At 36.6% G+C, this 24,116-nt stretch overlaps 2 protein-coding genes across 3 annotated transcripts; both read left to right on the top strand.

Annotated features, from left to right (window-relative positions):
* The first annotated feature begins 7,466 nt into the window (after nucleotides 1–7,466).
* On the top strand, nucleotides 7,467–10,834 carry LOC142624182 (F-box protein SKIP23-like). 2 transcript variants are annotated; one of them, XM_075797713.1, is made up of 2 exons: nucleotides 7,467–8,886; nucleotides 10,502–10,834. In XM_075797713.1, exon 1 carries the CDS (start codon nucleotides 7,513–7,515, stop codon nucleotides 8,845–8,847), a length of 1,335 nt encoding a protein of 444 aa, XP_075653828.1. In that variant the 5' UTR covers nucleotides 7,467–7,512; the 3' UTR covers nucleotides 8,848–8,886; nucleotides 10,502–10,834. The 2 variants fall into 2 exon arrangements, with proteins under 2 accessions (XP_075653828.1, XP_075653829.1); XM_075797714.1 differs by having other exon boundaries at nucleotides 7,473–8,833.
* Nucleotides 10,835–20,508: 9,674 nt separating this feature from the next.
* On the top strand, nucleotides 20,509–22,038 carry LOC142623981 (F-box protein At4g35733-like). Its single transcript, XM_075797469.1, has one exon. It carries the CDS (start codon nucleotides 20,607–20,609, stop codon nucleotides 21,705–21,707), a length of 1,101 nt encoding a protein of 366 aa, XP_075653584.1. The 5' UTR covers nucleotides 20,509–20,606; the 3' UTR covers nucleotides 21,708–22,038.
* Nucleotides 22,039–24,116: the final 2,078 nt, after the last annotated feature.

The following is a 24,116-nucleotide window of genomic DNA, read 5'->3' as shown; positions in this document are numbered from 1 at the left end:
AATTTTATGAACGCTGAGGACGCTATCATAGCCAAGAAGAGAAAAAGGGTAGAACGTTCAGAAGCGGGTCACCATCGTTGTTCGAATCAAGGACCTCGTCCAAAGAAAGCCCGGGTAGACGAGAGGAAAGATAAGGATGGTAAGAAGGCCAGTTCCTCCATGAGGAATCAGTAATACACGCCCCTGACTATGCCACTAGAGCAGGTTCTTATGCAGATCAAGGATGATCCGTCCTTGAAGTGGCCGGACAAAATGAAGGGAGACCCCAATGACAGCCCCATGGCCCTTCGCACAGTGGGGACTAGATATCCTGGGTCCTTTCCCCGTAGGAATCCGGCAGATGAAGTTTTTGGTGGTAGGAATAGATTACTTTACCAAGTGGGTAGAAGCCGAGCCTCTTGCAGCAATCACTCAACAGAACGTGAAAAATTTTGTATGAAAGAATATCCTGTGCAGGTTCGGAGTACCCAGGGTATTAGTATTTGACAACGGACGTCAATTTGACAACGCACCCTTCAGGGACTTCTGCAATCATTTTGGGATCAAGAATCACTATTCTTCACCCTCCCATCCACAGGCAAATGGGCAAGCAGAAGTAGCAAACCGATCCCTGCTGAAAATCACCAAGACTCGGCTTGAGGGGGCAAAAGGGATATGGCCAGACGAGCTACCGGGTGTTCTTTGGGCCTATAGGACGATTGCACGGACTCCAACAGGAGAGACCCCTTTTAAACTAGCCTATGGGAGTGAAGATGTTATACCAGCGGAGGTCCATATGGCAAGTCACCGAGTGATGGAGTACCAGGAGAAAGACAACGGGGAACAACTTCGCCTTGACCTCGATCTTATTGATGAGGTAAGAATGGATGCGGAGCAAAGGACGACAAGGTACAAAAATCTCATGGCCAGACAGCATGATGCCATGGTAAAACCTAGACGGTTCGGTGTGGGGGACCTTGTCCTCAAAAGGGTCTCCTTGGCGACCAGGAACCCAGCTCATGGAAAACTGGGACCCAATTGGGAAGGACCCTACAGGGTAATCAACTGCAAAAGGCAGGGGTCCTACTACCTGGAAGCCCTAGACGGGCGGAAGTTAGAGCATCCTTGGAACGTGGAACATCTGCGAAGGTACTATCAGTGATGAGCAGGGACGAGGGAAGTCAGTGGCAAAATTACAGTTGTGATTTGCGTGTTTGCTTATATTTACTTTTGCTTTTACTACTGTTATGGTGTGTTATGAATAAAAGTGCACTAATTCTTAAACTTTTGCACTACTTACAGACTAGCTTATAAAAGATGAGGCTATGTACTTGAGTATCTTAATAAGGCACTAGCTTATGAGCATGTGCCAAGTTTGTGAACAATGTTCATGTAATAATATGGTTTGGATTTCTTATGTATTTGAATTCCAGTTTCCCTAATAATACCCATGGACGAGGCAAAAGCCTTAGACAAGTAAAATCTCTGGACGAAGGAAAACTCGTCTAAGATTTCCTTTAAATGAGGATAAAGCAAAGAAAAAGTGCTAAGGCATGCTCGTCCAAGCTTTCCTTAAAAAAAAAAGGATAGAGCAAAGAGAAAAATGCTAAGGCATACTCGTCCAAGATTTCTTTTTTTTTTATAAAAAAAAAAAGAGAAAAAAGGATAAAGCAAAGAGAAAAATGCTAAAGCATGCTCGTCCAAGCTTTCCTTAGCTAGGGCCTACTCGTCTAAGAAGGAAAGTAGGCATTAACACATGCATCCCAATGACGAGCACATGGTCGAGACGATTGTGAACTCGCGAAAATACTAGTAATCGCCTAAAGAGCCGGCAAAATGATCATCATCGTCCTAAGCTAGTCGTCCATAAGGGCATCATGTAAACAATCACCCAGCACTTGGGAACATTGCGTAAAAGGCAATTGAATAAGAAAATAATACACAAACTCGTCCATGGAACAACAATAATGATAAGCGAAGATAAACATTCATTAGACAATAAAGGGTGGACGACCACCGTCCAAAAACCCTTAAGAAATAAGCCTTGAAAGGCACTGTTTATAAACTCGTCAAAAGTACTCCAGACGGGACAAATGTACTCTTATACATTTTTTTAAAAAAAAAGAAAGAAAAAAAAGAGACAGGAAGAAAACACTTGAACAAATAATGAAAATCTTCAAATAATAGGCATCAGGCATCAGGGTCGTCTTCAGCGGGCTTGGTCGAGGCATCATCTTCAACATTGACATCTTCAGAGCTAGTCTGAAGAAAAGAACTGGTAGCACCTCCTAGTTGAAGGACGATGGGGCTGAAATCAACTTCTGGAAACTTTTCTTTCGCCTCCATGCGAAAATCTTCAAATCCAGCTGCATAGTTGGCGTCCAGAAGGTCAGTGAATTGCTTCAAAGCCTTAAACTCCTCCACAGCTTCGTCCTTAGCCCCCACAAGGGAGTTGCTCAGCTCGTCGATCTTCCTCTGAAAGTGGTCAAGACGGGAGTCTTTTTCCACTATGTCAGCCTTTAGCTCCTCGACGAGGTTGAGCAAACCCTTGGCCTCGTCCTTAGCCTTAGCAGCAGTCTCAGCCCAGCCCTTGTAATCGTCTTTGACCTCCTGGATCCTCCTCTCCAGTAGTAGCCTCGTCCTGTCCAGCTCAGTAGCCTGCCTGGACGCAGCTATAAACTTGGACATGGCCTGCACAAACAAATAAGAGTTTTCGTATTAAGCAAAGTCAACAATCATAAGAGTAAAACCAGTGACGAGAATAAATACATATCACTTACCTTGAAAAGATCGTGGACACCTGAGTGTTCAAAATCTTTCAAGGACATGTTGTAGCATGCAGCCACGTTCTCGTCAGACACTGCTTGTTGAAACCTCTCCCAGGCCAAGCCTTCACTCTCAAGAAGGTTGGGCGCAACGTCAACAGGAGGCTGGGACGAGGTAGGAACGCTGGTTTTGGATGGAGGAGGGTGAACAGGCTCAGACGACTCCACATCGAAAATCTGGACGGACAGTGACTGAGGAGGAGGAACAGGGACAGCAGGAGAGACGACCCCAGGCTTGGACGACCTCCTGTGCTTGGCTCTCCGGCTGGGGAGGTTTTCAAGATTGATGGCCTGTGACAGGCTCCTCTTGTCGCCAGGAGCAAGATGAGCCCTAGTCTCGGTGTCTTGCTTAGGACGCTCGTCTGCGACTCCCTTGCCTTTATTTTCCTTCATTGTAGTCATCCCTAAAATAAATAATAATAATAAGTGTAAAAAAAAAAAGAAAAAAAAAGAAAAAAAAAGAAGAGGAAGTGCAAGACGAGAACTCACGTCGACGGACTGTAATTTCGTGGGCTAAGGCTTCTGGAGAGGGCTCGGGGCCAAGTCCCCAAGTCGCAAGACGCTGGAGAGTGACCAAGGTATGGAAGTCCCTTTCTGGGTGAAGATGAGCCTTCTGAACGCGTCCCAGATAGAACTTGCTCAGCGACGGCCTTCTAACACCTGCAACAAGGATGAAGAGATTAGCCTAGAAAGATCTGTAATAAAGGTGATGCTACAGTAGTGGTGAGCATACCTTCAGGACGAAGGTTCCCTAACTCTCCTGTATATGGGGGAAATGAATCCCTGCTCACCTCAACAGGGCGTCCTGCCCAAAACCTGAGACGAAGAAAAACTCCGTCTTCCAACTCCTATCTGAGGTAACCAAAGATTTTATTATCCTACAGTCTTTTCTCCTGGCCGTGAATTGATAAAAGCCACGAGATTGACTAATTTCCGAGGGTTTATAGCAAAAAAGGAATTCGTCCACGGTAAGAGGACAATCCCCTTCGAAAACCTCTCTCCACAAAACTTGCATAGAAACAACTAGTCTCCATGCATTAGGATTTAGCTGACATAAACCTATACCTAACCTAGTAAGTAACTCCCTAGCAAAAGCGTTGAGAGGAAGCCTAAGACCCCCTAGGAGATAGGCTTCGTAAACCCCAATGCCAAAATGAGGTTGGCAACACCACTCATCACGAACGACCTCTAGGATTTAGCTCGTCTGGAATTTGGTACCAGCTTCGAAGAGATGCTAATTTTCTCTCGTCCGTCCTGGCCGGGACCCCTACAGCACAGCTGTAAACAGTCTCAACCTCGTCCTTCTAAGTGGACGAGGGCGCACTAGAGGGGCCAGCCTTAGACCCTGACATCACTCTCGTCCTAAACTCCTCCTGGAAAACTTCTAAGGGAACCCCAGGAACCCCAGAAACATACTCGTCCGTAGTATTGCCACCGCTACTACTGCTATCACTACTAGAACCACTATAGCTAGTTGTGTTGCGATACTCGTCTATCTCCCTATTAACACTAGTGCTAGACGAAGAAAAAACCTCGGACATTGTGGAAATGTAAGGGAAGCCTAAAGACGAGCGTAGAGAAAATACCTAGCTCTAGACGACGGAAACTAGGGACGCTGGAATACTCCTAGACGAGGCAACGAACGAGAGATGTCAAACAAGGAAATTTGAAAAATGGAGAGGGTATGGGAGGAAATCCACTATTTATAGGCGTTGAAAAGTAAGGCCTGAAACGAAATATCCAATCAGGGAGAACCACGTGGCAACTTCCTCAAAAACTCGAATCGACATGACGGTTAACCAAGTAAGTGATGACACGTGGCACAATTTGGTGGCCGTTAAAGCCCCACCCTCTACCTTGAGGCACGTGGGATAATATGTTGAAGCGTGTCCAAAAACTGAAGAGCTTTGGACGACCCTTAAACAGGGGGCAACTGATGGTGTACTGATTTTACCTCTCTCCAAGTCGTCCATAACGGTCGTCCGTGGCCCGTTTGGAATTGTAAACACCCTTCGAAATCCACTTGCAGCTACCTCGTCTAGATAGGAAGAGCTCTGGACGAGGTAGGCACCACCAGAAAATAGACACTTGTCCAAAGCGCGGATAACCTCGTCCTGAAGGAGTGACTGTTAGACGAGGCAGCCTTTTTCGCCTGTGCCAAAACATACTCGACTAAGGAATTCTGGGACGAGAGTATCATACTTAGAAAAATCTCCGAATATAACGCGGCAATTCCTTATCCCACGCATAACTACCAGGTATCCGTTGTGGAGACAAAAGCATAACTTCTAAACGGTTATGCAAGTTACGTTTGATTTCTACCTCTCCTTGAATCCAGGAGAAGTTCCAATTTTGGTAACCGCCTATAAGAACACTATATAAAGGCTGTTTCAGACAAGGCCAAGGTATGTTCATTTTTCACTCCAAAAAAGTTGGAACTCAGATAACATAGAGAGAAAAACTAACTTTGCCATCGGAGGGTTTTTGGCCGGCAGCCCCGGTCGCCTTTGATTCGCTTTTCTTTCTTTTCTCAGGCCGTAGAGACAACCAGTAGTCCTTTCAAGTCCGAAGCATCCAGCCTACTGATCTTCTTTGCATCATCATATATATATGTGTATATATATATATAGCGATGTCTGGATATGATATTTGAGAGACTATTTTCTGACGGTCAACAAACCATTAATTATAACAAATAGAAAAAACAAAAAATTCTAAAATAATAAATAAACGGCCTCTTCTTTTATTCGAGATGTTGTTCTTCATTTTTTTTGCATGAGTTTGTTGACGTAAGTTACTAGGGAGAGGGTAAATTGTTTCCTTCTTTTATTATTAGCTGATCTAAAGGCTTTTATGGTTATTGATTGCACTAGACTAGAAAGGACAACAAACAAACTACTTCCACTGAAGACAAAAAAAAAAGACCCATTAATAGGTCTATCGTGTCAGGAAATACGCTTATCCGGTAAGGGAATGGGCTTTAATTGCGTAAGAAAGAGATGCGATATATATATATATATATATATATATATATATATATATATATATATATATATATATATATATATAAGCCTACTTTGTTGATACCTATATAATACCTCTAAGAAATTATTTAAATCATACTACAATTTATTTGTTCATATTCTATCAAAATTTTTATTTTAGATAAATAATAAAACAAAAGCAGCCATCGCCCCTTATTACGATCTTTTTTTTTTTAAATTTAAAATATGCATCATATTTGGTTGATACCTATACAATTCCTATGAGAAACTATTTTAAATTATAAAATAATTTTTTTATTAACTTTTAATTAATAGTTTTTTTTATATATATATACAAGACTCTATTTTTTTTTTAAATATATGTGATTTAAAAAAATTTTTTTTTGAAGAGGTGATTTTAAATTTAATGGTCCTGTGGATCGGGTTAGCGACTAAGAGCATTTACATCAATTCTTTCATTTTACACATCCACTTTTACACTAAAAACCCACTTTTTCTATTTTACACATCTAATTTTACAAAACACCCACATCAGTTCATCTATCCTATAACTATTTTTAATTAAATAATCAATTTTCTTTAATTTTTTTATTATTTTCCCAACTACCCTGATATAATTAGTGCGCTCTCTCTCCCTACTCATTCTTGATTTTTGCTCTCTCTCTCTCTCTCTCTCCAACTCTCCCTCTCCCTCTGCCTTTGCCTCTCGACCAATTCTCCCTCTCCCTCTCCCTCTGCCTTTCGATCAACTCTCCCTCTCGATCAACTCCCTCTCTAATCACGAGCTCAGATCAGCTCTCCCTCTCAGATCACGAGCTCAGATCACTCTCCCTCTCCAATTATGAGCTCAGATCACCTCTCCCTCTCCAATCCACGATCTGCTCGATCCGCGAGCTCCGATTCACGATTCGCGAGCTCCGATCACAATTCGCGAGCTCTGATTGGCGATCCGTGAGCTCCGATCACGATCCGTGATCCGCGAGCTTCGATCACGATTCGCGAGCTCCAATCTAGCGTCTGCGAGCTCCGATCCAGGGCAAGACCCACGAGCTTCGACCAGTTAAGCACTGATCTGTGTTTGTGTATGTTTGTGTTTTTTTTTTTTTGAGCAAAGTGTATCTCTGTGTATATTCTGTGTTGAGAAAAATATAAAAGAATTGAGTTTGTTGGGCACGAATCAGAGAGGGAAAAAAAGGAGCGAACGTGAAAATAATAAAATATTGTATAAATGAGCTACAGTAGCCGTGTGTATTTACACGGTTACTGTAGCTTGTGGATGGTTTTGTAAGATTTTACACAGTTTTAGCTCCACTGATATAGGAGATTTTTTGCTAAAAATGTGTAAAATTGAGATATTTTTATATTATACATGACTATCTACCAACTGATATGGATGCTCTTAAAATATAGGAAAGTATGTGAAAGTTAAATAGTAATCAACAATTTAAAAAAAAAAAAAAAAGTTTGTATAATAATAGAATAATAGTTGTTACCTTTAGCATTTTCCTTCATATTAATCAGACTCTCACCGACGTCCCTCTCCACACCCACGCACGCACGCATACCAATTCCACGCCACAACATAAGGCAAGAGCCCCGCCTATATATTCTCTGCTTTCCTTAAATATCTTTCAAGGGTTCAAAATCACAGAGACTCAAACTTTAACACAAAAAAAAATACTCGAGAGTGAGAGAAAATCGAAATGGAACCGCCATCACCGCCACCAACAGCAAACTCGCCCCAATGGTCAGGTCTCAATCGAGACCTACTCGAAAAGATAGCAAAGTGCATCGACACTCGAACCGATGTTCTCCATTTCCGCGCCGTTTGCACCACATGGCGCTCTTCCATTCCTCTGCCACCGAAAACCTCATTGCCTCCTCTCATCAAACTTCCCTTCCCAATTGGCCCAAACCCTCGTCTCAACCCCAAGCGCCGTGGTCACTTCACTCTCAAAGAATCCACAGTCTTCTCCATCGAACCCATCACCAAAATCTCAAACTCTTATTACTCCACCACCAAGACTTGGTTGATCAAGATCGAGTTTTTAACTGCTTCAAATGAACCCAACACTAAAGTCCTTCTCAAGGAGCCTCTTTCAAGGTTTGGTTTCGAGGGTCTGACCCAAAAGTTGCCTAAAGTTTTGAACTTGCTCGACTATAAGGTCTCCGAGGTGAGTAAAGTTTGTGGGCTTGAGTTTGTTGCTGTTGGGAAAAGCCCAGATGAGATTGAGTTGAACGAAATGAAATCCATCAGGATTAAGAAAGTTGTAGTGGTGGACTCGAAGAAAGATCAGGACTTTGCGGTCATGGCTGTTCACACTGGTGCAAAACTTGGTGTGTGGAAAATGGGTGATAAGAAGTGGACTAACATAGGTGATGGGAGAGAGAGAGCTATTTATGATGATGCTGTTTATTATAAGGGAAAGTTCTACGCTGTGGAAAATACTGGGTTGGCTATTTCAGTGGATTCTTCTATGAAGATCAAAAAGGTTGCGCATCCTTTGCCTCGTTTTGGGTTTGGACATGGTGGTCAGTTCAAGTATTTGGTGAAGTCCCCAGATGAGTTGTTTTTGGTGGACAAGTATTATGATGTGGAAAGGGAAATGTTTAGGGATGAGGGTGTGGATTCTGATAGTGAAAGTAGTGAATTTCCACTTTATTTGATGGTGTATAAGTTGAATGAGGAAGAGTGTGAGTGGGTTAAGGTGGAGAGCTTGGGGGACTTAGCGTTATTTGTGGGTGATGATTGTTCTTTCTGTGTTTCAGTTAAGGATTACGTTGGATGCAAGGCAAATTGTGTGTATTTCACTGAAGATTCGTTCAGCAGAGGTGGTAGGGATGATTATCCTGGTTATGACACTGGGTTGTTTGATTTGGAGGATGGTACTGCTTCTCCATTGTCAGCTTTTCCTGGCTATTCTAAGGTTTTCTGGCCACCCCCAACTTGGCTCAAAGCTAATTCTTGCTCATCAGGCATAACCGCGGTGACAAGTACCTTCAATCAAAAGTTACAGATCACAGGTAATAGTCCATGAGTCCGACCAACTTGCAAAAAAGAAAGAGTTATGTACTCGGTACGTTTGTTTTTCCCTTTATTTTCCTTCCGCTATTGATAGCTTTAAAATGATTAGATGCACTTCTTTATTATTAATTGCAGTCAACAAGTGGTATTGCCACTAAAGTACAAAGCTCTTGATAATTGACTGAAATATGTGTGTTACATTTATCAGTGTGTTCTATGGATAACACGTGCTAAATTTATCTATGTGTTCTATGGATATCCTTATCAGTTGATTCTTTTATTAAATACATAGCATGTTTTTGTGGTTCTCATTAAGTGCTAACTTACATATATAATCAAGTAAATGCCAGTTATTTTTTAGTGTTGTTCATTATGACAAGTGCTTCTTGACATTGTAGCCGATTTTACATTTTCATGCTAACCATAAATCGCTTGAAAATGGATACGCATTTGTTTAAATTATGTTGCACTAGACTATTTAAGGTACTCCTTGATAATTTTTCCTTTTTTTTTTTGGGGGGTGGGGCACTGGTGCCGGGGAGGGGGGGGGGGGGGTTGGAATTATTAGTTACTTTCAAAGCATCTACTACCGTGGTACTCCACACCAATAGCATAAACCTATTAATACAAAAATAACTAATATAAGCTTAAAAAAGTCATGGGCGAAAGTTAAGTTGTGTACTCTTATTGATATGGAGTACCATGTTGCTGTACTGTGAGAGTATTTTTTAGTTACTCATCCTTTTATGTGTGCGTGCATGCGAAATGTTGTGCGAATGTGCAAGCAGGGTGTTATCAGCTGTTACCATGTAAATAATCTTCAATAACATGTGTTGGCTATTTCTGACTTTAGTTCAACTTTTTTCATGTTAGCCGTTAATATTTTATAGGTAAGTCACACCCACTTGGTGGGTATTAAACCTATTACCTCATTATCTGCCTTGCTCTTACTAGGGTAGGAGGTGCTATTTGAGTTAGAGCTCATTGACCCTTGATTTCTTTACGCCTTTTACCCCTGCTAAAAATCGGTAGTGATGTTTCCAAGCCTTGGTTTAGGTTGTAATGGAAAAAAGTTGGCTGGAGGGAAATTATTTGTGTTTTTACCAAAGGGAAATTATTTACAGTTTCAAGATTTGTTCGAAGGGATTGTTTTTCAATTCTTGCAGATATTTAAATGGTCAAAGGTGCTCCATCCTCTATATCCATATTCAGTTTCTATCACTTCAAAGTGTTTGTTCCGATGTCAATTAACTATACAGAAACAAACAAAAAAAGCTCTTTTGATTCCAACATAGTGTAGCCATTTCCAGCTTCTACTAGTTTAAAATGTTTGTTCCAATGTCAATTAATTATAACAGAAACTAAAAAACCTCTTTTGATTCCTGCATAGTGTGATCAGCATGCTTGTAGATTGATGTCCTATATTGTTTATTACATCCCTGTTTAGTATAGTATGAAACCTATATGTGTGTGCTTATTTTGGATGCCTTTTACTTACTGCTTGACTCGGACAACACTGTAACGGTGTATTGAATCAAGAGAAAAATCAAGCAAATTGTCTTTTTATCTTTTTTGGTTTTGCAAAAGCCTTGCATGTACTAAAACATCATAGTAAATAATATATTTTCCTACCTTGATTGTTACAGAGGATTTGTTATCTTTTGCAGCTATGGACTGATGATGAAGACTAAAACATCACGTTGAAGTTTGTTCTACACAGTTGTAGTATTTACTGTCAATCTTTTAGCTTCTTTTGTTGTTAATCTCTTAGGAATTATGGTGCTGTTAGTATTTTGGCTTTTATCTACTAATAGTTATTTACTATCAATCTTTTAGCTCCTTTTGTTGTTAATCTCTTAGGAATTATGGTGCTGTTAGTATTTTGGCTTTTATCTACTAATAGTTTAAAGTTGGTAGTTCTTTGCTGTTTCATCCATGTGGGGATTGTTATCAACTTTATTTTCTGTGTTTATGAACCATTTAAGAAACTAGTTGTATTCTTCTTGAATCTCTTTCATAGTTTTAATTTATACAAAACTTGAGTGTAAAATCTTTCAATTACACTCCGTTTTTTTAATGGAAAACCTTGTGTAAAGATAGTTTTTCTTATTTTCTAGTGTCTAGTAACATAAAAAAAGATGAATCAAAGGAAAATTATCCTTGGTCAACATAAAAAGTATAGCTTATTTTTAGAGATTATTTTCCATTAAATTTTTTTGGAAAACAACTCTATCTCACAGCAAACTAAATAAAGGAAGTTAGGAATTTATTTTTCAACTCTTTTAAAGTTGCTACCAAACATTGGAAATGAGATAGTTTTATAGAAAATGTTTTTTGAAAAATGACTCATTTTCTAAAAAATATCATTGTTGAAACAAACAAAGCTTAGTATCAACTGGACTCCAGTCCTCAAATGACACGTTGAGTGTAAAATATTCGTTAAAAGAAATTAACTCAGCTCAATGCAATGCAATTCTCTACCAAAAAGAATCACACAGAAAATCCTCACCTTGTTTTCGTAGATTTTCTCAGTTATCAATTACCTTGTTTTTGTAAATTTTCTCAGAAATCAAAATAATAGAACGAAGAAAAAAAAAAGATTAGTTTTCTCTAATATCTCAACAAGTTTTTAATAAAAATAACTTCGTCAAATCATTTTTGTGACATGGTTGATGCATTTGATCAAGATATATTATAAACAATGTTTTGTGAATGAGAAGTTGGCAGTTTTTTCTAATAAATATAATTGATAATATGTTATAATATTATAGGCTAAAATGGAAAACCAATTCTCTAAGTTTTTTTAGAATTTATTTCAGTTCTCTAACTTTGCTTTTATTCATTTCAATTGTCTAAGTTTCATATTTATTTAATCAAGGCATTTCTGTAAACTTTTGTTAAAATTTTTTGGAAAAAAAAAATCTAGAAAATTCTTTTCAATCATTTATTGATTTTTTATAATTAAAAAAAATTTGAAGAAAAATTTGAAAATAACCATAACATATAACAAAATTGGATGGAAAAGTATTAATTGAATAAACTTGAAAGTTATAGGAGTGAAATGAAGTAAAGTAAAGTTAAAGTACTAAAATGAAATTTAGTAAAACATAAAAGGTGAATTTTGCATTTTAGTCATTATTATATTTCTAAATTAAGCAACTTATATTTTTTTTATTTGAAAGTTTTTTAAATTTTGTAAGTTTGTTTTTTGTTTTTTTTTTTTCCAAGTAAACATAATCTATTTTATATTTAATTATTATATAAGGTGAGATATTTTTTAAATAATGTTATTTGTGGTTGAAATTTGTTTCTAAAACTCTTTACAAACAGTTTATCATCTATATATCTTAAATGACCAAAAGAGGAAGCAAATATAAGTAAATTCATAACTTATATTAGAAAAAAAAAAATTCAAGACTTAATAATATAAGAAAAATGTAATTTTATTAAGAAGCTACCAACATTACGCTAGAAATGTGATATAAATGTCAATGAAACAGCTCATTTTTAGACCTTCTCTCCCATAGCATCAATGAAGCAAATTGAAATGGACCAAAGTGGACCAAAATAAACCAAAGTGAACCGAAATGGACCTAAATCAACCAAATGGACAGAATTGAACTAAAATAGACCAAATTGAACTGAAATAGATTGTATGGACTGGAATGGACCAAATTGACTAACATGAATGGAAATGTTATGCAAATGTGGCTTAATAAGAGTGTAGAAACAATAAATACTAAATTTCAACTTTTAGATACAATTTATATTTACTCTGTTTTGCTTGGATAGTTAGATTGATGAAAACTCATCTTAATAACATCTCAAGAAACTCACCCTCCACTTATTCTTATAGGATGAAGTGCAATTTGAGCCAAAACTCATTAGTACAAGGTAGTAGTTGACGCAAGTTGTGCATTTGTCTCAACTTACAAATTCACATGTTTATATGATATTTCACACGCAATTAATGGAAAGTTTAGTGAAAAAAATTAATTCTTAAATTACCTCATAGTTATTCCCATTAAATAAAAAAAAAAAAAAAAAAAACCCTCATAGTGGTAATTGAAAACATCATTCTGGTTCTCAATATGGTGTTAGATTCCAAAACAATGGCCACAAATAGGGCACATAATTTTGGACATCAAGAAAGGGATGCTATTGAAGGCGTGGCTGAAACAACATAGATTGGGCTTGGTCATTGGTTTAGGAAATCATACATGTTAATAAGTATACACACATAACCAGTTTAAGAAATCAGAATGACAGCAGTTCGGGACTGCTTTGCAAAAAATTTTAAACCAACCACCTCCTCTTTTTAACTCAAGAACTAACTAATTTCAAAGTACAGACACTTAGGAAGTGTTTGGTACATGCATTTAAATAACAATTTTCAGTTTTTAAACAACATTATGCATATTTTCACATACTTTTTCACTTACACGTATTTCAAAAAAATACAAACAATGTTGTTAGAACAACATTACCAAACGGGTCCTAACTATCCAAATATAGCAGAAGAGCCTCATGTCCTGCCGATTTAGAGACTTAATCAACATTCAAAAAGTATGAGAATGTAGATTTTGTCCAAATTTTAAATCAAATCAAATATATAGTCATGGATTCCATGACCAAGACTTTGCATTTACTAGTCGTGCTTGCAAGCACATGTCAACCATGAGTGCTCATAATTCAACTCTGACAAAGTGAACCATTTACTGTCATGCTAATGCAAGGATTCAAGGGCTGAAAGTTCTAACTCGGCTGGAAGGAAAAAGTTATCGACAAAACGTGAAAAAGGTATGTCACATGATGAAGACTAAATATCATGAAAAACCATTGTTCTAAATTTGTAAGTAAAAGTTCAACTGCGTACACAATTTCACAAAAAAAGCTAGCAGTTACTGAGCTTCAAAGCTTTCACAACAAAGTGCTAAGAGACCACAAAACTTATAATAAGGTCAGATACCCTCTTGAAATAATTCTATATAAATTCAACCTGCATTGACCATGATTTCCATCAATATACATATGACATATACATATGAAACTTAATTTGTCATATTACCTAATGGTACTGACCCTCACTGTTCTACACCAACCAATATCAGTCAGGATCTAACAGAAGATTACTAGAAAATTTCACTTCAATGAATAACTTTGGCAAAACAGAGAGCATATATCATATATGAGAAGTCGAAAAATAAGCATTAGGAAAATCAAAATTACCACTACTAGCATGGGATTGAGAAGAAGAAAAGAAGTTATGTCATGAAAGTGGTATTACTATTTATTATTTAGACTGAGGAAACAAATAAGATTAGGATAACCAAGAGGGGTCAACCGTTACATTCTCTACCATAAAAGATTTGACAATCTAAAATGAAGTTAAGTGGGGGAAGTAGGAACTTGGAAATATAATAATGAGTTTTGAAATTGGAGTAAGAGGATGAAATGGGAGCCTTCAATAAAAGAAGTTCAAAGTCAAAAGCAAGTAAACGGGAGAGAGAGAGAGAGAGAGAGAGAGAGAGAGAGAGAGAGAGAGAGATGGGAAGCCAGGATGTGGGAGAGAGTTTATAAAAATGTGAATAGGAATCTAAAAGGTGGTTGCAATTCAAATGTCAAACTTGACCCTGATTTGTGATTGTCTTGGAAATCTGCTAAAACATTCAGTGTTAGAGAAGTTTAATCATAAGGAAGGTTGTTTTCAACAGGAGAAGAGGCATAAACACTAGATCACTAACAAGAAGAGGTGGTCTGTAAACACAAGGGGATTTTATTTTCAATTGGAAAAAATTTTGAATCAGAGATATAACTGCTGGCTAAATTTATTTTGCAAAACATTAAGTTCTGTACAGTGATAAGTGTAACTGAACATTATCAACTTCTCTCCAGGTCATCATTAATGACAGTCATATCATTCTGAGGTGATATAGAAGTTTATAATATTAAGGCTTTTATTAGAAAAAATTAGGCTAATATATGCAACCATACATACAGATAAACCTAAATTTTTGGCAAAAGAGGAGAGCCCATTTCTGTGGCAACACAAGATCCAGACATCAGAGAGGACAAATCTTTGACTTATCAAAAAAAAGAGAGGACAAATCTTTGTCATGATTATACTCATTTCATCTAAATAGGATTTCCTTTTGTAGCACTATTAATCGCCACTTCCCAAAGACTTCAAATATTTACGAAATGGTAAGGGGACTAGAATAATTTCATTGCATTGCTGCCATGAAGTACCAATCTACTTACAGCTACAGATAAAAAGCGGCCTTTGCTGTGTGCAAGAAAAATTGTCCAGATTATTGACTCAACTAAGGCTTTCCATTTTCAAATATAATTCATCATCTTCTTTTTATTCCTTGGTTTCAACACAACCACCTAATGTGTCAGCACCAACCTTTGGCCATTTACAAGCAAAACCAACTTTAATATTTCTCTATTTCTCTTGATCATGCGGTTACTTCAGTTTGAGGTATATTACAGCTGACCTAAAAATTTCAAATTTAACAATTTGTACTCCAAGCCAAATGACTAACTGTGTGCGGCTGACTTGGCCATATAAGCACTGCCTAAGTTTATGTAATTGGTGAGTGATTACAGGAAGGTGGAAGGTTTTTATTTGGAAATCATTGCTAGTCTTATATATATAGAGTGGAATCCTTGTTAATATGTTTTCCATATTTGATATGACAGGCACAAACAATTACGCAATTGTTTGGAGCAGGTAAGTAAGAGTGAATGTTCCGTGCTCATGCTGTGGGCACATGCTTTGGGGTCAGTTTTACTAACACTTTGGTCAGCCTAATTCTTGCGGCTAGTTGTTTGATCTGTTTCTCTACATAAATTTTGAGATATCGATCTAAGTAGGTTCCTCCAGCCCCCTTGTAGCAGTCAGAGGCTAATGGAATTTTGTATGTTAGTTTAATCGTTTTCTCTTTTTTAGTAACACTTTTTTTTTTGGTTTTAATTATGAAATTTATTAAAAAAAAAAGGAGCCAAAACGGCGTCAGTAAGGACACAATTTGCACCCGGACCCAACCGTGTGTAGGGTGCAAGCCCAAATAGCCTTATACAATGAAATTTGTAGAGCGTGAGGTTGAAACCTAGGTTTTATGGATATTGAATAACAAGTATGGTGGGCTAGATCGCCAATACATGCATAATGAAATGATTTTATGACAAAAACTCTCATCGGACGTTAGCCGAGGATAAATTATATTCCTCTTTATTCTTTCCACAATAGATTGTATTTGAAGGTGGTGTGTACAGTGTTTTTTTTTCTTTCTTTTCTCGATTCCCCCTCTTAAATGCCACCCTTTTCCTTTTATATTATCTTCCTTCTTCCCACCATCTTCTACGTATAGACCAGATCACCAATCTAGATATTTGTCTCATCTCCGTCTTCTTGAAGCCATCAAACAATAGCTGTAATACTGCCCACTACTGTTCAGAGGTCATTTCCCCATTAATGCGGCCAGAGAGGTAGGTGCAGAGTCTTTAATGCGGTGGAAGCAGCTTTCTCTAAGATATTTCTTATTCACTTTTAATACGGTGGTAGTAGCTTTCTTTAAGATATTTCTTATTCACTCCTTCTTCCTGTACCCATGTGGAACATATCCTCCCTCATCAGACCCTCTAGAATTCCCTTACATACATCAGGGTGTATGGTACAACCTTTACTTCATAGAGCCGAGGAGATCTCCCTCCTCGGACCATTTCCACCAACTTCTCTCGTAATAATTTGCTTGTGGGTTTTTACATCCAGCATAGTTATTATCACTAAGACCTCCTCGGACGAGATAGTATCCTCTGACCAAGCCCAAGGCCCACAAACATACTCTGACTCTTCTACCCCCACAACGTCTTTTTGGCTCACTTAACAGAGATGACTAACTGATGTCTAACGGAATACTGAATTGACAACAATTGAAACTTAGAGAATTGAAATAATAAAACTTAAAATTAGAGGGCTGAAATGACAAACGTTGAAAGTTAGAAGGCTAGTTTTGAATTTTTGCATAAAGAATATATACAAATGACAAAGGACTTTGAGCCAATATCGCATGATTCATATGACATTATATGGTGAACTTATATAATAGCCTGCATGTGGGTACATTGATTTCTTTTTCAAGTCTTTATTTAATAGTAGAATAAGAAGTCAATTCCCATTGTAAAAGATATATATATATATATATATATATTTTTTTTTTTTTAAAAAGGTGACAAGTTGTTACCTATGGATAAAAAATGTGATGTTAATGGTGGATTCAAATTAGAACAAGTAACTAGTTGGATTTTAAATTTATTAGTTTGATGTATTTTGGATTTTGAGATTTAATCTAAACTTTCTAGTTTGATTTATTTTGGTTTTAAAAGGTGACAAGTTGTTACCTATGGGTAAAAAATGTGATGTTAATGGTGGATTCAAATTAGAACAAGTAACTAGTTGGATTTTAAATTTATTAGTTTGATGTATTTTGGATTTTGAGATTTAATCTAAACTTTCTAGTTCGATTTATTTAGGTATTTGAGCCTTAATTTTGATAAAGTTGGACTTGCAATATTAGACTCAAAACTCAATTATGTAAATTGCAATAATATATTATCCCAAAGCATTTCTCACCTATCAGTCAACAACAAGTCCAACATAAACAAACAAAATTAAACAAAAATAATATTCAACAGAAAAAGTCACCAGCTTTATATAACACACAATAAAATCTAGCACATAATTCTTTGTTCTGCTACTACTTATACCCCAAAAAAACACAAAAGTTCAAAAAAGTTATATCATCACTTACCCAAAACTATACTTGGCCGAAGTTGGAGCTGACGGAGTACACCCTAGCTTGCCGAACTGGACCCTAGCCCACCGCGAAATGAAATATCTCTAATATGGTCTCAATCTCAGTCTCTCTCTCAATCTTGGTCTCACTTCTCTTAATCTCAGTCTCATTTCTCACTGCTGCTGACCCAGACTTCTCCCTTATTCCCCTAAATTTCTCAATTTAGGGCTACTGATCATATTTCGATTTTATGTATTTTGATTTCAGGTAGGGGGAATGACATCGTTCTCCTAATCGTTTTCTTTTTTGTTAATAACACATTTTTTATTTTTGTTTTAATTACGAATTTATTTTAAAAAAAGGAGCCAAAACGGCCTCTTTTTGGCTCACTTAACGGAGATGACTAACTGATGTCCAACGGAATATTGAATTGACAACAATTGAAACTTAGAGGATTGAAATGATAAAACTTAAAGTTAGAGGACTGCAATGACAAATGTTGAAAGTTAAAGGGCTAGTTTTGAATTTTTACCTAAAGAATATTAACAAATAACAAAGGACTTTAAGCCAATATCACATGATTCACATCACATTATATGGTGAACTTATATAATAGCCTGCATGTGGGTACATTGATTTCTTTTTCAAGTCTTTATTTAATAGTAGAATAAGAAGTCAATTCCCATTGTAAAAGTAATATATATTTTTTTTAAAGGTGACAAGTTGTTACCTATGGGTAAAAAATGTGATGTTAATGGTGCATTCAAATTAAAACAAGTAACTAGTTGGATTTTAAATTTATTAGTTTGATGTATTTTGGATTTTGAGATTTAATCTAAACTTTCTAGTTCAATTTATTTTGGTATTTGAGCCTTAATTTTGATAAAGTTGGACTTGCAATATTAGACTCAAAACTCAATTATGTAAATTGCAATAATATATTAAATAATTATTGTAAGTCCAAATTGTAAATTACATAGTTAAAGTTTGAGATAATTTGATTTTGCTCCTTGAAGTTTCAAAAATTGGAAATGCTCACATAACTTTAAATATAGTTTAGATTTTCTCTCTTTCATCAATGCACCATACCTAAGTGTCCACTAGTGTCATATTGGAACCCGAATGACACCCCCTATATGTAGGATTTGTTTTGATTTTATACGCTCTATGTTTAAGGTCATTTTGATTAATTTGGTACTTAATAGGTCGTTAGGCACGTTGTATTAATAGAAAGGAACAAATCCATACAATACCTAATGTTACGAAGGATCAATATTTTCAAATTTTAGGAGACAAAATTAAAATTACCTCAAACATCCCTAACAATAAGTATGGTACATTTAAGCTAAGAAAATTTAAGAGAAGACCATTTTCATCATCAAATTTTTATTATATAAATTATAGAAATCTCATATCAAATCCTTTTTTAAGAAACAAACATAAACTAAAGTGAGAATGTGTTTCTAACACAAATTACTTACACTAGCAAGATAAAGTCCATCATTATATTATTTATGGGGGTATTTCTCAACTTAGCTTAGGAAAATCATTAAGAAAATTCCAATATTTGCAAGAAAAGTTTTTTTGACTTTACATTTGCACAAGTGTGATGCCCCATCCATCATGGGAGAGAAGGAGCAACGCTCCTGGAGTATGTAATAACTACTAAAGGGTTGTTTGGATTTGGTGAAAACTGAGTTATATAACTCAATTTTTATCACCCATAACTCAAAATATGTGAAACCCATAGAAGAAACTTTGTTTGGGAAAATTTTTAAGTGATGTTTTCATCACTCAAAACTCTTAGAGGTTGTTTGGTAGGGTATTTTGAGCAACAATTTTCATTATTTAAACAACATTACACGTATTTTCACACACTTTTTTACCCACATGTATTTCCAAAAACTATAAACAATATCACTATAACAACATTACCAAACGGCCCCTACAAATCTGAGTTGTAATTATGAAAACTGAAAACACATTTGAGATGTTTTCAAGTGATTGAAAACTGAGTTCAATGACAAGCTTGTAAATAAATAAAGTTCTGGGACCCACTAGTTTTTGTCAAGTCAGACTTTACTTCTATCTCTCACCGGTCACTCTCCTCTTCTCTTTCTTTTTTTTTTTTTCCTTTTTTTTTTTTCCACATTTCTTTCTTTTTGTCTCTCTTCTTTCTCTGTTCTTTGTTGCAAGCAACTGAGTTCTTTCTTTATTCTTCTTCTTTTTTTCCCCCTTCCTTTTCGCCTTTCTCATCACAGAATATTTTTTCTTATTCTTTCTTCTTTACGGATCCTTTTCTCGGTGGGTTTATGGGTTGAGATCGGTGGGTATATGGGTTGTTTATGGTGGCGTTGGGTTTGTGTATTGAAATCGGTGTGCTTGTGGGTTGTTTATCGTGGCGTACTCCTTGGTGGTTGATGGGTTTTTGTGCGTTGTGGTAATCATGGGTTTATGCATTTAACGGTGGTGAGCTATGCCTTGATTTCATTTGTGTTTGTCACATTTGTGCGCTCTCTTTAGATTTCGTTGTTGATATTGTGATTCTTGTTTGATTTCGTTTGCTTTCTCTTGATTTCGTTTGTGATTCTACTGGGCAAAGGTGAGTATTGTGCTTCTTGTTACCGTTCTAACTTCTGACCAACCACAGTGTGTGGGCTCCACCACTTTATCAAAAAATTGAGTTTTACTAGACCCAAACAAAAATTTGTTGGAGTTACGGAAAAAGTAGAGATAAAGAAATGAGATATGGAAATAGAGTTTAAGTGATGAGAATTGAGATATGAAAACTGAGACATGAGTAAGTGGTAAACCAAACGCGGCCTAACTTTCCCTAATTGGAAATCCCTTTAGCAAACCCTAATTCATAAATCCCCTATATCTATTTTCTCAGTTTACTCTCCACTAAACACCAATTAGCCGCTAAAGTAGTAGTCCTTCTGCAAGTCAAGTCAACCAAGAAACGCAAGACATGAGTGAGAGTGTGGAATGCTCGGAACTTCCCTCGGAACTGTTACTACCGATCGGCAAAGGCCTCGACACCCGCATCGAAATTCTCCGATTCCGCGGTGTCTGTAAATCATGGCGCTCGGCTATTTCTTCCTCCGACTTCATTCCTCGCTTCCCTCTCAATTTTCCCAACCCTTCTCCTCCGCCACTGAGGAGGCGAAGGCGAAGGCTAGCTCTATTTCATGGTGAAGCTGACCATCTTTACCAGCAAACCATATGCCTACTCCACGAAACCATTCTCTATCGTCTAACTCCCTCAGCTTCTTCGGATAAGGGATGGTTGATCAAGATTGAAGATTGCAAATGCGAAATGCATCTTTTAGACCCACATCGAGAAAGGTACGAATCCGAATCCGATTCCCCCAATATTTTGCCCAGCAACTTTGTTTTACTGGACTATGATACCGTCGAATTAACCAGAGCTCATACCCTTATACTTCAAAGCCTCATTCCAATTGGGCGTGTTAATAAAGTTGTGATGTTCAACGACTGTCATGTTTTTGTTGTCTATGGTGACGGTAAATTAGGCCACGCAAAATGTGGGGATGAGAGTTTGACCTGTTTAGGTGAAATGGATTTGGAATTCGATGACGTTATTGTGTATGAGGGCCAAGTCTATGTGGTTGATCGATTCGGAATATGCTGGTGGATCAAAATCAATGATTCGACATTGGATTTGGTTAAATTCTGGAATCCTTGTGGGTCAGATTCTCTGAAGACACAGAAGCATTTGTTGGAGTCGGATGGAACAATCTATATTGTTGATAGATACCTTGATAGGGAATGGAGAGGCCGTCATTATGCCTGTGTGGTTGGTTTCAAAGTGTATAAGAAGAATGAATGGGGTGGTGAATGGGTTTTGGAGGACAGCTTGGGTGATCGAGCTTTTATTCTGCGTAGTGATTGTTCACTTTCTGTTTTGACTAGAGAATTTTTCGGATACGAGGGGAATTGCATTTACTTCACTCAGCAAAATCGAATTCATGTTTTCAAATTAGAGAATAACAGCATCACCAATGCAGATTTGAATGAGGACAAAGTTTACAACCAAACCACTTTGTAAGGAAATTCCTCCAACCCATTATTTGGAAATTGTTAAAACCATTCATGTTGAATGAGTTTTAATGAATCTTACTGTTGGAGCATTTTTCTTCACTTGTGTTTTCACTAGATTGGAACCCTATGAACTATCTTGTGGTGTGGTGTGGTGTGTTTGGTTTTATTGTAAAATTCCTTCCTCATATGTTCCCTATAGTAGTTATTGGTTTCCTATAGTAGTTGTTGGTGGTTTAGTATGATTACATACTCAGTTCTATCATCCATGTTGAATAGAAGGAAGACTAAAGCATGATTATGAACTATTATTTTGTAGAAAGTCATAATCTTTTACTGAATTGGGTGAATGTATTGCTATTAGCCATTACCTAATACTTGAACGTCCCACATGTTTCTGTTCTAGACAAGCAGAAAAACTGCCCCTCTCAAATATTTTTGGTCACTCTGTTCAAACCATTTTCCATAAGCCTAGTGCTTGTTTTGTCATTGAAAATTTGTTCAGCAACGGTGGTAAGGATGTTTCCTGGTTATGACACGGGGTTGTTTGACTTGGAGGATGGTACTGCTTCTCCATTGTCAGCTTTCCTTGATATTCTAAGATTTTCTAGCCACCCTCAACTTGCTCAAGAATAATACTTGTTCTTGGGAATGCAATGGACAAGGATAATAAAGAAATGAAATATTGGACAGTAACACATCATACTGTAATCATGTTTCAATGCCTCTCATGTTAAGGGGATTGAGCGGAAGAAACAATTTTTTTTATGAATATGGTATAATGATATTGGTACAGTGCACTAACCACACAATTCATCATGTGATTCCCTTGCCTATATACAAATATCTCCAACTATTGCTCATTAATTTATTTAACTGAAATAAAACAGCAGCAAGTTGGAACAGAACACAAACCTGTGGCTTGGTTAGAAGAAGCACGTCCTGATGAATACTAGAACGTGAAAAACTATCCTTCTAAGTGCCCGTTTGTTTGCACTTTTAGAAGGCAAAAAGCGCTTTTTGAAATCCAAAAAATTATAGGAGCATTTGGTTAGATATTAAAAGCAGCTTAGCTAAAAGCTGCATTTTGAAATTGTGAAGGAAGAGGACTTTAGTAGAAAGCAGCTCTTCGGAGCCTTTTGATAAAGCTAATGCGCGTTTTATCAATATTACCGTTGAAGGCAATGTCAAATTATCAAATTGCCCACTGTGCTGTTACAAAGGTCTTCTCCGTGCTGCTTTGCTATAGAACAAACACAACGGCTACAATCACAACAATCTTTCTCCCAAACATCTCTAAACTCAAGCATATAATTAGATTATCAGAATACAAACTCAAAAACACAATTTTAAAATTAATCAAATCATAACAATAAAAAAAAAAAAAAAAAGACAGAAGACAGAAGCCATCTGACCCATTTGGATTGCGTTGGGGACAAAGATGAGGACGGCACGAAGATGAGAGCTCCCTGGAATGTTCTTGAATGAAAGAGAAAAAGGAAAATTTTCTTATTGCAGAGAGAGCTAGTAAATGTTCTGGAATCAAGTAAAAAAAAAAAAAAAGAGACGAGAGCTGGAGGGAAAAAAAAAAGAACAAGAGCTCCCAAGAAGGTTCTTGAATAAGGGAGAAAAAGAAAATAAAAGAAGGGGGGGGGGGGGGAGGATAGAGATATTGGACACGTGTGTGGGGGAGAAAAATAAGAAGAAGAAAAAAAGAAAAAGAAATGAAATGTTTGGATGAAAGTGAATACCACAATATTTTCACAATAAATTTTAAGTAACAGATTGTTATTAGTTAATATTGGTGAGTAAAAAAATAATTTCAGTGATGGGTTCAAATTAGAACTAGTAACAACTTTCCACATAAATTTTGTTGTGAAAATATTGTAAAAATGTTGTGAACGTAACAATTCTCATAATAAATTTTACACAGTAAGCTGTTATTGGTTCTTATTTGGACATACTAGTAACATTATTATTTTTTTTATCTACCATTAACAACTTGTCATATAGACTTTATTGTGAAATTTTTGTAAAAATGTTGTGTCCATAACTTGCATTAAGAGAAATAATTAAAACAAAGAATTCTCTTTATATATATATATATATATCTTGTCCTTTTTGGTAATTTACAACTCAAACCTTTATTTTTATAAGTACTAGCCAAACACTCAGCTTTTTCAAAAAACACTTTTTAACAGTTTTTACCAAATATTCAGCTTTTTCAAAAAGCCCAATTTCATACCACACTTTTTGAAAACTCAATTTTTTCAAAAAGCCCAGTTTCAAAAAGCTAAACAAACTCACCCTAAATTTGTAAGCAAAAAGCCCAGCGGCATAGAAAATTTTACAAAAACTAGCAATCAATGAGGTTCAGACAACCCATCTAGGTATATCACAAGTAATTGAAATGCAAAGA

This window comes from Castanea sativa, chromosome 2 (assembly GCF_040712315.1).
Source record: "Castanea sativa cultivar Marrone di Chiusa Pesio chromosome 2, ASM4071231v1".
NCBI classification, from domain to species: domain Eukaryota; kingdom Viridiplantae; phylum Streptophyta; class Magnoliopsida; order Fagales; family Fagaceae; genus Castanea; species Castanea sativa.
This window is presented reverse-complemented; position numbering and strand designations above follow the sequence as displayed.

What these genes read in the sequence shown, in the direction of transcription:
- LOC142624182 (XM_075797713.1), top strand. Translation starts at nt 7,513, where the DNA reads ATGGAACCGCCATCACCGCCACCAACAGCAAACTCGCCCCAATGGTCA.
- LOC142623981 (XM_075797469.1), top strand. Translation starts at nt 20,607, where the DNA reads ATGAGTGAGAGTGTGGAATGCTCGGAACTTCCCTCGGAACTGTTACTA.